Source organism: Phoca vitulina, unplaced genomic scaffold (assembly GCF_004348235.1).
Source record: "Phoca vitulina isolate PV1807 unplaced genomic scaffold, GSC_HSeal_1.0 scaffold25, whole genome shotgun sequence".
Lineage (NCBI taxonomy): Eukaryota > Metazoa > Chordata > Mammalia > Carnivora > Phocidae > Phoca > Phoca vitulina.
Genome location: NW_022589728.1, coordinates 42,585,097 through 42,599,269, shown reverse-complemented (window position 1 = coordinate 42,599,269; position 14,173 = coordinate 42,585,097). Strand labels below are relative to the sequence as shown.

The 14,173-nt window shown below is 37.7% G+C and overlaps 1 protein-coding gene across 3 annotated transcripts in view; it reads left to right on the top strand.

The window, feature by feature from the left end:
• The window catches only part of MTERF3 (mitochondrial transcription termination factor 3), a 33,132-nt gene that overhangs the window by 7,154 nt on the left and 11,805 nt on the right, over nucleotides 1-14,173 (top strand). For 2 of the 3 annotated variants that reach the window (XM_032421792.1, XM_032421791.1), the window contains exons 4-7: nucleotides 2,116-2,305; nucleotides 6,281-6,428; nucleotides 6,786-6,857; nucleotides 8,024-8,185. In XM_032421792.1, the coding sequence (XP_032277683.1) occupies nucleotides 2,116-2,305; nucleotides 6,281-6,428; nucleotides 6,786-6,857; nucleotides 8,024-8,185 (572 nt within the window). Of the gene's footprint in view, nucleotides 1-2,115; nucleotides 2,306-6,280; nucleotides 6,429-6,785; nucleotides 6,858-8,023; nucleotides 8,186-11,238; nucleotides 11,541-14,173 lie in introns of those variants that run through there. The other variant, XM_032421793.1, reaches the window with a different exon arrangement.

The window sequence follows — 14,173 nt, the reverse complement described above, 5'->3', positions numbered from 1 at the left end:
CTGTAAGAGGAAGTTCAATTCCAAGTCTGAACCCTGTATGTTATTTTCAAAGCACCCCTTCCCACATTTATCACAGAGATTTGGAACTAGTTTCTGTCTTACTTATGTATCCATCCAGTAATTTATTTTTATTAATATTATTTTTAAATTAGAATTTCATCTAGTTGTTAATAATGCAAGTACTGTAAGAGAAAGAGCTCTCACCTTCTCTACATACCCATTTCCACTTTCCAGAGGTAACCCTATCACCAATTTGTTGAATAGCTTTCCCCACCTTTTTCTATGCAAATATATTTATTACAGAAAGCCATACATGAGTTTTATATTTTTATGTAGTCATGCTTAATATTTTTTAAACTGTTTTCTTGTAGTAGTTTTAGAGTTAGTACACATTTAGATGCTTAATCTTTTGTGTAAGATATAGAAGGAATTTTTTTTAAGTAAAATTGACATGTAGTTTCAGATACACAACATAGTGATTTAGTAGTTCTGTACATTACATCATGCTCACCATAAGTGTAGTAATAGAAACAATTATTTTTCACACGTATAGCTAGTGGTCCCATTATATTGTAATGAATAGTGTATCTTTTCACCATTAATTTGAAATGCCATTATTATTATATGCTAATTTTTTATTTTATTCATTTAGTTGATCTTGGCTCTGTTTCTGGTCTTCATTCTGCGGGTGTGTTTGTGTAATCTGTTTTTCTAGTCATGATCATCTTACATCAATGCCTGTTTAATATCAAGAAATTTGGGTTTAGAATTATGTTTGGATATAATAGTATATGAAATTATAATTTATTTTTCTGGTTATGTACACCATTAAAGAATGTTTTTATTTCATTGCTTTTATATTTAAGACTTGAAAGTTGCATCTGGAAATCAGTTTGAGAGTTATCATCTGAAGAAATATTTTTAAGAATATAGAACTTTAAATCTAACCTTAAGGTTTTAGATTATCTTCAAATGTTTACTCTCAACGTAAAGAAGAGGCCTTTCCTGTTCATGCTTATTTTTTTAATCAGATAAAAGGAAAAAAATGAGAGAATAAAATGCTCAGTTGTTTTTTTGGTTTTTTTTTTAAGATTTTATTTATTTGACAGAGAGACAGAGAGAGAGCACAAGTAGGCAGAGCGGCAGGCAGAGGGAGAGGGAGAAGCAGGCTTTCGCTGAGCAGGGAGCCCGACGTGGGGCTCGATCCCAGGACTCTGGGATCATGACCTGAGCCCAAGGCAGCTGCCCAACCGACTGAGCCACCCAGGTGCCCCAAAACGCTCAGTTTTAATGAGAATTTTGAATTACAGGTTACTTTGATTCCTTGCCTAATTATCATTGCCATCTAATTATATCCATAACCAGAGAATACTTGAAAGTAACAGCTTGCTTTCTCCCTCTTCTTTCTTTCTCCTATGCCTTGTCTCACTTACTTAGACTACCTAAGATTATAAGGATACGTGAAGGTCAAAGGTTGTATACTTTCTGCTTTGTTGTATATTTGAGGGCTGTATATGCTCACCTGTTCTCACACAGACATTTCTTGTGCTCCTTCAAGGTACTTGTCTCCATGCTGAAGACCTGGAGATTACAATGAGTAAGACATAGGGTTATTTTTATTCCCCCACCCGGAGGAGATCATAAACATATTTCGAAAATAATGCTTATAACTAAGGAAATGACAAATGTCAAAGAAAGTAACAATTTATTTAAAGGGTTTGTTACACTGTAGAATTGCCAGTTAAGCAATTACTGTGGAGATCAGTAGGAGCTCATAAGCATTATTCAAACAATATTCAAGAACCATAGATAAAGAGGATGATCCTAGCTAGGTCAGTATGACTTGGTGAATTTGTTTCAGGTAGAAATTTAACCCCAAATGAATTGTTTTCCTCTATATGTGACTTTGACATAAGTACTATGTTTTCATTTTAATTTAATTTTATTTCTGCAACTAGTTTAGTTTAAATATATTTAGAAGTTTCTGTTGGCCTGTCTCAGTTCTCTTTTGGACAGGTTGTTGATCTTCATCAGTAATTCCTTGTGTTTTTATGTATGAAGTTTAATGACCTAGCTAAATAGTTATCTTCAAACAGTATTTGTAATTTATTATAGGAGTGGATCTCTCAAAGATAGAAAAACATCCAGATGCAGCCAACCTCCTTCTGCGATTGGATTTTGAAAAAGACATTAAGCAAATACTCATGTTTCTTAAAGATTTGGGTATAGAGGATAACCAGCTGGGAACATACCTGACTAAAAACTATGCTATTTTCTCCGAAGACCTTGAAAATCTTAAGACCAGGTAGGGCTTTTACAATGATTTTTCACATAACCCAAGAAGTGGTTATGAAGGAAATATATGTGTAAGTTATTTTTAAGTCTTAGCTGCATAAGGATCGGCTGATAATGAACATGAATGTTATTATTTTTTTTTTTTTTTTGGTTACGGACTTCCTTTGATCAAGATTAAGTATCTAAAACAGTTCTTTTATTTGACTTCTCATTTTTATGTGTTCAACTTACTGCTGAGTCAACACTCAATGGGTTCTCTTCAGAAACTGGAATAAAAAAATTTTTTTAATCCATCAACACATGGCTAGATTACCTGGGAGTGCACTTAGAGTTATGAAAGCCTGAACTTTTGTGGGTTGTTTTAATTTTCTGGGCAGTTTTTGATGGTAGACATCTGACATCCTCTTGGCACATTATTGTATCATTTGCTTAATCATTTACATAAGTTGCCTATTTTGGTTGTTCCTTTTTTTCTTTTTTAAAAAGCACTTCCATAAACATCTTTGTTCTTCATTCAACATTCAAAGAATTTATTAAATCTGTGAGAATCAATACAGTGAGATGAGATAGTATTGATCTGTGAGATAAGAACCCTGCTAGGCACTGGGAACACCACAGAGAACAAGACAGAGCCCCTGTCCCTAAGTTCACCTTTTGAATTTATCATCCTCCCTACTTCGTACCTAAGTCAGTTCTTCCCTGTATTCCCAGATTCACTGAATAGGAGCACTGTTCACCTTGTTGCCCAAATCAGAAACATTAGTGTTAACTTTGGCTTCTCTTCTTATAGTATCCACATCTAATAAATCAACTATCAATTCTTTTTTATCTCTCAAATCAGTCAGTGCATTTCTCTGAATCTTCACTGTGAAGATCACCTTGGGTCCCCATTTCACATGAAGACTGCTCTAACAGTCTCCTGACTGGTCTGCCTCTGGTCTTCATCCCCAGATTATTCTTACTCTGATGGTGAGCCTCACTGCATTTCAGAGAACTTTACAGTTTCTTGAACAACATCAGAGTCCAATGCCTTGTCTGAATTAGGAAAAAGAACTAAACAAAAAACTGGATTCCGTACATTGAACGATTTGAGCTCCTGTATATGCAAGGCACTGAGCTAGACTTGAACCCCAAAAGACAGAACGTGCACACCCTCTCTCTTCATGGGACTTACCTTCTGGTATAATACAGACAGACTATTACAGGGGAGAGAACGGATGATTCTAGGAAACTCAGTCTGACATATCCAGCTCTGCTTCTCCTGGCTGTCTGGAACACTGATCCCTCCCCATTCAAAAACCAGTTTGCCCTATTCAAGATTTATTCAAAGGAAGTGTGCATACCAGGAGGTGGGGATTATTGGGAGCCATGTCAGAGACTGCCTACTATGCTAATACTATTTTTTTAAATTGAAGTATAGTTGACATACAATGTTGAATCAGTGATTCAACAAGTCTGTACAAGGCTATCTGTTATGCTGTGCTCACCACATGTGTAGCTACCATCTGTCACCATACAGCGCTATTTCAATACCGCTGACTATTGCACCACTATTATTAATATCCCCATTTTCCAGGGGAGGCACAGAAAGGTTTAATAATTTGCCCAAGATTACGCAGATAGTGTAAGTGACAGAGCTGGGATTCAGACCCACTTAGTCTAACTGCAGAATCCTCGCTACTGCCCCATGCTGTCTCCCTACTCCTAATTCTGTAAAGGAAACCTGAGTTTAAAAGAAGCTGAAGTTACTTGCTCAAGATCACACATGCTCCTAACAACGAGAGGATATTCTCTCATGGACAGCATAGTCTAATGGTTCCTAAACTCTGGAGCATTATTTTAATTACTTGGAATTTTTTAATAGGTTTATCCACATACAGCAAAAAATAAGCTGCTACTGTAAGAGGCAAGAGTATGATAATCTTTATTTAATTGAACTTAGCTTTTGTCTCTGGTATGTACAGTAGTCTTATTTCTAGGATTTCTGTAATAGCATTGATTTCATATACTTGTTTTCCTTTGAGTGAAGAAAATTTCAAATGTATAAAAAAGTTATTTTCAAATGAATAATTTGCATTTAATTATTTAAATTTTTTTTTGGCTGGGCATATCTTAGTTTTTTATTAGAAAAATTATCACAAGGTAGACAACAGTTTTGATAATGTTTTAGTCAGATATTGATTTTTGCTGTGACCAAAAAAAGGGGGGGGGGACAAAAAGTAATCCTCCTTCCCACCTACTTATATTTGTCCCTCATTAACTTTCTGAGACCCATCTGTGGAGGCAGCTACTATGATCAGGTTTTTTGTTTGACCTGCTAAGAATGTTCTGTCATATGTAAGCATATGTGTATATCTGTGTACAAATACCCATGAACCCACATACATACAACTGGTAGCATTTATACATACTATTCTGCACCCCACTTTCTTACCTTAACTGTATGTTAGAGATAGTTTTGTACTGGGACTTCCTCTTTTTTTAATGCTAGTTTAGTTCATACTGTGGATCATCCAGTCCCTCACGATAAACATGGTGCTTGATTCCAGTCACTGCTACCACAACAAGGCTGCAGTGGCTCTCCATATGTGTGTGTGTGTGTGTGTGCATGTATATATATATATATATCATTTTGCACATACTGCTATATATCTGTAGGGCAGATTTCTAGAAGTGGAATTGCTAGGTGAAAGGGTATGTGCATTTATAATCTTAATAGATATCGACAAGTTGTCCTTTGTAAGGTTGTTTTCCAGTTTACGCTCCCACCAACATCATATAGAAGTGCCAGTTTCTCTGTTACCCTCACTATTACAGAGTCATCAAACTTTATGGTTTCAGTTCATTTTATAGATAAAAACAGTGCCTCAGTGTTGTTTCAGAAATGATGTTTGGAGGATCTTTTCCTCTGTTGAATTTCTATTTACATCACCTTTTCTATAAATCACATATGTCCTTTGTCATTTTAAAATTAAGTCTTTTTCTTTTGTAAGCATTCTTCTGTATTTTAACAAAATTAGTTATTTCCCCATGACATGTTGTAAATACTTGTCACTTGTTTTGACTTTGTCAATGCTTGGGCAGGGGGGGTGCCTTGCATTTAAGTTTTTATATAGTTAAATTTGTCGGTCTTTTCTCTCATGTCCTCTAAGGGAGTCCCTTAAAGGAGTAGTCGTCACTTATAAAATATAAGCTCTGGTGGTACATGGTATAGAAATCTCATAGGCATGTCTGAGTTCAAATCTCAGCTTGGTCATTAATTAGCTGGTGGTCTAAGAGGAGTTATTTAACTTCTCTGAATCTATGTTTCTTCAGATACAATGTGGAAAATTTACCTGGTTCACGGGTTTTTGTTTCTTGTGTTTTATTTGGTGAGAATTAAACAAGATAATGTCCTAGTATATTTTAGGCATTTAATAAAACTGCCTTTTACTATGTTTATAAGTTTTTAAAAATCAATAATGTTATTTCATAGTCAAACTTTCTATATTTTACTACCATATTTTGGGTCCCAGAAACTTAGCAGGAAATTTCTCAGTTGTTAACAAAATGCATAATGGAAATCGTAGTAAAAATTATTTACGAATATACATAGTCAGTAAATTTGCTAAACTAAAAAATTCCTCTCTCGACTTCTGCTATGCTTGAGGGTCTTTATAAAAAGAGTTTGGAATCTCTTATTTTCTTAATTTATGGATTTATGTTCTTAGCAAAGAATTCTTAAATGAAGCTATTTGATTTTTTTCTACCAAGTAATAAAATAACTGAAAAGAGAATCTGTTAGTAGATTTCAGAATTATTTGGTTTCTGAGTAGAAATGGGAACCATTCTATCATTGGATGGGTGCTTATTTTGCTTTAACCATATTTGGGCCATTATTGAATGTTTTTACTTATCCTTTTTTTGTTTGTTTGTTACTTTGGAAAGTACATGACATTAGTAAATGTTAATCATATGTACATGTATTTTTTGTTTGTTTCTCTAGAGTGGCTTATCTGCAGTCAAAAAATTTCAGTAAGGCACACATAGCACAGATGGTCAGAAATGCGCCATTTTTGCTGAGTTTTTCAGTGGAAAGATTGGATAACAGATTGGGATTTTTTCAGAAAGAACTTGAACTTAGCGTGAAGAAGGTAAAGAAAAGAGAATTTATATATTTCCATGTGAGCTACATTTAGAAGCTTAAATCTCACGTTTCTTACAGATGCCTGGTCCATATGAATTCTATAAATGCCTGGTATTTTTGTATAAGAATGAATTACCCTACTAGGTTAAATGTATAACTGTATCATTTTATAGTATTCCATCAAGTTGGTGCCTTAAGTTTTGTTTTCAGTATTTTTTTTCCCTCAAACAGTATTAAGTTTATGTATTTTCAGGGTTCCTAGCTCATATTTTGAATTTTAGTTTTGTGTTCCTAGTAATGCCTTGTTTTCCCAAACTAGTTGAATGTGCATGTATAGTAATAATAGATTGTTTTATAACTATAGACTAGAGATCTGGTAGTTCGTCTCCCAAGGCTACTAACTGGAAGTCTGGAGCCCGTGAAAGAAAACATGAAGGTAGGTCGACTTTAAGATTTTCAGAAATCAGCTTCTTTCTTTAAGTGCTTAAGAAGAGGATAGATTTTGCTACTGTCTTCTTAACACTAGATTGTGAAAGAAATTATTTCTAAAAAGATGGACATAGGAAATGATACAATAAATATCTAGCAAGCAGTTTATTTTAATTAATAATATGTTCACACGTTGAGCAGGTGTTACATGCGTAAATCACCTTGTAGACGCCGATACCAGTAATCCTAGAGTAATGCATTAGGTATCTGGGCGATGCCTGGAAACCGCGTCTGTTGCCAGTGTGAGACTCCAGGTTTATGTCACCTTGGTGGGAGATGAGATTTGGAGGCTGGATCTGGAAGACTTCTGTGAAGAGCCTAGTGGCCAGCACATTGCTCTCCTTAGAACTGTGCCCACTGCCCACTCTAGTTCTATCACAGGACATACCAGACACTCGTTACTGTCCTACCTCCAGGCGAGTAGTATAAAGCCAAAGGCAGCTGACTAGTTAGTATACAAAGCTGTAGTCGTACTTGAAACTATGATAGAAGGCCTGTTTTTCTGAGGTGCTTAAAGTGTTTGATGTCCAGTTGTTGAAGAAATTTTTGTTGAGCACCTGCCCATGCACTGTGCTCGAAGATAGTCCCTGCTCTCATGGGGCTCATAATCTAGTGGGGGCATAGCCTGCAGAGTAATAAGAACGGATTGGTAGGGGAGCAGAGGACCTAACACACATTTGGGTATTTAGTTTTACCATCTCTGTCTGGAATTTTGACATGTGGTTTTTCCAGATAACATGTATGTGAGTGTGCTTGGGAGCAGAGGCTCAAAAAACACGTTGAAAATCTTAACTGCTGGTCTGTGGTGTAGGGCCCATACAGATAGCCTGACCAGGCCTTCCACATCCACCATTATTCTGTTTCATTGTTATGATAGCTCCTTTTGGTGATCTTCATGATGATCACCATGCTGTGAGAGTTCGTCTCAGGAGAGGGGCTTGAAATTCAGGATACCCCAGAAGCAGGAAGCTATGGACCCTTGAGGGCATTGGCATAGCTGTCTCCAGATTTTAATGTCCTCATTTCAGATTTTAAAATAATCAGTGTGTCCTCTGGCATATTAGGAAAATAACTGTTTACATTTGTGATTCAAGCAACTCTACTTTCTTTTAGGTATATCGTCTTGAACTAGGTTTTAAACATAATGAAATTCAACATATGATCACCAAAGTCCCAAAGATGTTGACTGCAAATAAAAGGAAACTTACTGAGACTTTTGACTATGTGCACAATGTGATGAGCATTCCCCACCACCTCATCGTCAGGTTCCCACAGGTAACAAGTGCACAACTCCCTCTGGAAGCTCTCATTGCCCTTCGTCCAGAACTGCTCTGTGTGCATAGTGCTGTTCCGCTGCAAAAATGACTTGCTGTTTGGGAAGGAATTGGACCAATATACTCTGGTTCTGAGACTGACAGTTGTAGTAAGGTCATATTTCTTTTGCCCATCTTTTAAATCAAGAACACATCTAGCAAACGAAGTCAAGGGATCACTTGTGAAAAGTTTACAACTTCTAGGGCACACATGTACATGTCCATAGGAGACACAGGGGACGAGTCTGTTCCCTATAGTTGTTACCTATTGCTCATCCTGCCTGTTGGAATCTAACGTATTCCCAGTTGTGTTTTTCTCCCATCTAGATTAGAAAAGATCACTTCCCTTAAAGGTCCTTTCAATTCTGCATGTACTTTTCATTCACAGTCTATCTAAATCCATTAGTTAGGGGCACCTGGGTGGCTCAGTCAGTTAAAGTGTCTTGACTCTAGGTTTCAGCTCAGGTCATCATCTCATGGGTCCTGAGATTGAGCCTCACGGTGGGCTCTGCAGTCAGCAGGGAATCTGCTTGGGATTCTCTCCTGCCCCTCCCCCCAGTCGTGTGGTCTCTCTAAATAATTGGAATAAATAAATGAATGAATAAATGAATGAATGAATAAATAAATCCATTAGTTAATGAGCCGTATTGTAATGATCTCCTACAAAAGCATAAAACAGTTCTAGTTTGCCATTGTGCCAAAGCCATATTTATGTTTTCCAAGCTAATCAGACTTTCCTCTTTAGCAAGTGACATTATCTGCTTGTTCACAAGAATGTTAACTCTTTGAAAGCAGAGATCCTTTCGGATTTATACACTGCTGGATTCCCGGTGCCTGGAACTATACGGGACATTTAGTAGGCACTAGATAAGTATTTGGTGAACAAATGAATGATTGAATTTCATCAAAGTCATCCTTTCTTTCCTGTTTGCCATGTGAATAGACACTCCATATTCACTGGATAAATGAAAGATTGAATTTCATTAGAGTGATCCCCCTACTCTGTTGCTACATGTGTTCTTGATATAAAGATAGGGAAAAGAAATATGGCTTTAATATAACTCAGAACTAGATTGCATTTGGTACAATTCCTTCACAATAGCAATGTTTATTTACCTATCACACTTCACTATGAATGGGTCCTTAATAGAGAGGTTTTTTGTTTTGTTTTTTTTTTAAGATTTTATTTATTTATTTGACAGAGAGAGACACAGCGAGAGAGGGAACACAAGCAGGGGGAGTGGGAGAGGGAGAAGCAGGCTTCCTGCAGTGCAGGTAGCCCGATGCGGGGCTCGATCCCAGGACCCTGGGATCATGACCTGAGCCGAAGGCAGACGCTTAACGACTGAGCCACCCAGGCGCCCCAATAGAGAGTTTTTCTGTTTCATCAAATGTGTATGTATTCATTATTAAAAGTGCAGGGGTACAAATTTGGCTTATTGGAACAACTGTAAAGTAAGTGGTCTTCAACTAAAAAGCAGTAACAATTAGTTTTCCCCTGGGCTGTTAGATAATTCAGTGACAGAGTATGATAAAATAATCTGATTTGGGGATACAAAAATCAATCAGACATGGTCTGTATTCTTGTGGAATTTGTAATCTAGTGTGGAAGACAAGTCTCTAAAATGTAATTGATTTACATAATGTTAGAGTCTTAACCAGATAGACTTAGTTAAGTCTAAGTCTACCTTAACCTAGACTTAGATAAGTCTTAACCTTATAGAACTTATTAATTTAATTTAGAAGAGGTAGGAAAATCATAGAAATAATGATAGCTACTAAGTGCTCACTGTGTGTCTGCTCTGTCTTTACTGCTTTACTTGTATTAATTCATTTAATCCTCACAACCATCATATGAGATAGGTACTATTATTATCCCGATTTTACAAGTGAAGAAAGTAAGCATAAAAGGATTGTCCAAAGATGGTTACCCAGGTAACAAGGAACAGAGACAAGATTAGAACTCTGGCAGTCGGGTTTAAAAATCCATGCTCTTAACTAGGATATTCTACCACTCTAAGAACTGACATTTGAGTGGTCAGTAGAATGAGTGGGGTCTCAAAGATGGACAGAAACTTTCTAAGTAGGGGAAACTATGAACTTGACCAAATGCATCAAAATCACTTGTTTAAATAACACAGACTTTTAGGCACCCCAAACCCTAGCTTCTGGGAAGCCCAGTTATAGAACTGTGACTTCCTTTTTGGGATTCTTAGACTCATAGGGGTCTGGCTAATATTGTTTTTTAAAAAAAAAAAAAAGGAACACTACATTAACTGACAGGACTGTGGGGGAACTGATAGACTTTAAATTTTTGGCTGGTGCTTTAAAAACTTAGTGGTATGAAACGAATTTTCTCTTGCAAATAACAGTTCTGGTTGACCTGTTTCTGATTCCTTTTTAAAGTTGCTGCCACTCATGCTACTCCTTAGGAGTTTTAACCCCAAGACAAAGACGTGCTTCCCCTAGTTGCTCCCCTAGAGGCCAGGTTCATTTCATTCTAATACTAGTCAGAGGGAGGGAGCAGGCAGGAATTTTACAAAAATAAGGAAGCTTCACAAGATTGTGAAATCTTACAAACTTTTTGGTGCCGGTGGACCTTGATTTCTAACTTTGGTTCTCAAACTTGGCAGTTATCAGAGTCACCTCTGACATCAGTCACCAGTGACTCTCCAGAGTCACCTGGAGAACCTGTGGGCCCCACAAAAATTGAGTATTTTGGGGGCAGGGCCTGAGGATTTGCTATTTTAACATCTCCTCCATCTGGATTAGCCAATGTTCTTTGCCTGCAATATAGCCCTTAATTACTTTATAATTTTTCTGTTCTTTTTAATCATAATTTCTTAGCCAAAGCTATATGGTTTAAACCCTGTGGCATTTATCATAGTTACTAAGCATGTGGTCACTACTTTATAATTATTAGCCTAATTAAAATTTTTAGCCAAATAAACATTTTAGTTGTTCATCTTTCAGTGCACAATGTTGTTTTTAAAAACTTTTTTTTTTCTTTTTTAGATATTTAATACAAGGTTGTTTAAAGTCAAAGAAAGGCATTTGTTTCTTACCTATTTAGGAAGAGCACAATATGATCCAACAAAACCTAACTACATCTCTTTGGACAAGTTAGTGTCTGTGCCTGATGAAATATTTTGTGAAGAGATTGCCAAAGCCTCAGTACAAGACTTTGAAAAATTCTTAAAAACTCTTTAGTTTTTGATGAATGTTAAGATGTAATAATATAAAATGAATGTATATATGAATGAATGATACATATTTTTAAATAAATGCCTCAGGCCTCTACTGATGCTGGAAACAATTTCTTGATATTGTGAATTTGGGTACACTTGTGGCAGATCTTTCTTACAAGTTCTTGGTGACTTAATTTTCTTCAACTCGACCATTTCCTTCCTTCTCGGAGGACAGAACTTAAACCACAGCAAGCTGAGAGGAGGAGTGAGAGTCACTTTCCTATGGGCTGGCACACTGTCTGTCCTTCTGGTGAGGATGAGGACAGAGGTTTCCCCCTGGTATTCGCAGGCCTTCTAAAGTGGTTTCCTCACAAGACCTCTTTATTTTCTTCGAAATGTTAGAAGTTTCTGGAGCATGCTATATTATTATTCACCTAATAGCTACTGTTCACGTAGATAATGCTACAAAACACATTCCATTTTGGATGATCTGTGCTGTATCCTCCTGAGCATAGATATTCAGAGTTGCCCACAAATTGGCTACCGAGAATCAGGAAAGAAAAAAGGATTGGGGGGGTGGGAAGGAGGGGACTAGTGTGAAGATAAGTAAAGGGCAATGAGACATATGGTAAAAGACCATAACAAACCTCTGACTTATTGCCAGTATGCAAAGATTTACAGCATGAACTGATACTCTTTTCCCCATTTATCATTTAGACTTGTAATCCTGGGCCAATAATTTAACCTCTGGGTCAGATCCTTATTTGTAAAACAAGGCATTGTGACTTCAGCTATCTGCCTTGGGATCACAAGCTTGGGTGGGTAGTTAACACTGGTGGCTTCCAGTGAACCACCCTGGTATTTGTTCTCCTTGTCCCCTTCCATACTGACTCTGGGCCAATGAGACCTGGTCCCTGAAACATTATCAAGCAGAGGCTAGATAAGTACTTGCACAGTGGGGCTTGTCCTCTTGAAACATTTGCTCTTGGAACCCTGAGCCACTATGTAAAGAGGTTGGGTGACTCGGAGAAATGAGGTGGAGAGAAAGAGGTGTCTGGCCAAACCTCAGCTATTCCAGTCATGCCAACGGAGCACCAGACATGGGGGGGAGGGGGGGAAGCTTAGACATTTCAGCCTCAGCAGATGCAACATGGAGCAGAACTATCCAGCTGAATTCAGAATTGGGATAAAAAACTTTTAAAACACTAACTTTGGGGGCAGTTTGTTGTGCACCAGGGTTCTGTGATGTGCTGTAGATCTGGAAGCCTCATAAGAAACTAAATTTATAATTGATGAGGGCCTTCCTGTTAGATATTTTATTCATTTGCCCAACAGACATTTGAGTTCCTAAAATGTAGTGGTGAATGTGGCATAGATACGGGCCTTCATGGAGTTCTCTAATGGATGAGATCAATACACAGGAAACAAGGCTCAGCTAAAAAACAAAGCATGGAACCATCCCACTGGTCTTTCTATGGCTCAGAACCTCATTTTGCCTTTATTAACAAACCACTTATATCAGTCAGAACAGGCTATAATGAACAGTCCTAAAACCTTAAATGGTTTCTTTTTAAAGATTTTATTTATTTATTTGAGAGACAGCATGAGCGGGGGGAGGAGCAGAGGGAGAAGGAGAAGCAGAACCTGCTGAGCAGGGAGCCCGACGCAGGACTCCATCCCAGGACTCTGAGATCATGACCTGAGCCGATGGCAGATGCTTAACCGACTGAGCCACCCAGGTACCCCAAACCTTAAATGGTTTAAAACCACGGAAGTTTTTATCTCATACATATCCTACTTGGGACTAAAAAAGCTCTGCTCCTTATCATCTTTAGTGACAGAGGTTGATGGAGCCTCCACTGTGTCTTAAGTGTAGCCAATCTATGAAAGGGGAAAAGAATGTGAATTGCTCTTAAAAACTAATCACATTTTTCTTGGCCAAAGCGTCACATAGCCATGCCTAGCTTTAAGGGAGCAGAGAAATGCAATCCTACCCACGTGCCCGGAGGGAAATCAAACAATTTTTGAATCAATACTAATGACTGCCAGCAAACATCCAGGACCTCTAGGCTCAATACCTCTAGGAGCTGGATTTTTTTGACAGTCTTGGGCATCTGATCTCTTGACAAGGTCTTCCTTCTCTTACCACCTTCACCGCGTAACCAGCAAGCTGAAACTTAAGGGTAATGAGGAAACAAGAGTTTACTGAGTACTTCTTGTAAAGCAATGTGCCAGTGTTTAAATGTATTGCACTTCTTCACGTCTTTCAGACTTCACCTTGGCTAGCGTAGTCTGGGAGCAGACATTCACGTTTTTAGTGCTGCATACGGGACTGAGTAATGTGAGAATGTGGTGGCACAAAGAAGAAAAAAGGGGAAGGCAACAAAAGTTTAGAACTGGAATGTGACTAGGACCACTGAATCTAACCTTCTGAATTTACAATGAGATGGATTTCTCTATATGGTCCCAGTTCTCCGCTTAAGCCTGAAGTAAACAAAAGTAGATATTCGTGGGTTCTTGTTATGGATTGAATTGTGTCTCCCCAGAAGTCGTGTTGAAACACTAACCCCCAATGTGATGGCATTTAGAGATAGGGCCTTCATAATGCGAATAGTGTCCTTGTAAGGTACAAAAGAGTCTGCCCTGTGAGGACACAATGAGAAGGCAGTCCTCTAAAACCCACAGGAAAAGCTCTCACCTGAAAGTGACCATTCTTGCGCCTTGATCTTGGGCTTCCAGCCTCCAGAACTGTGAGAAATACA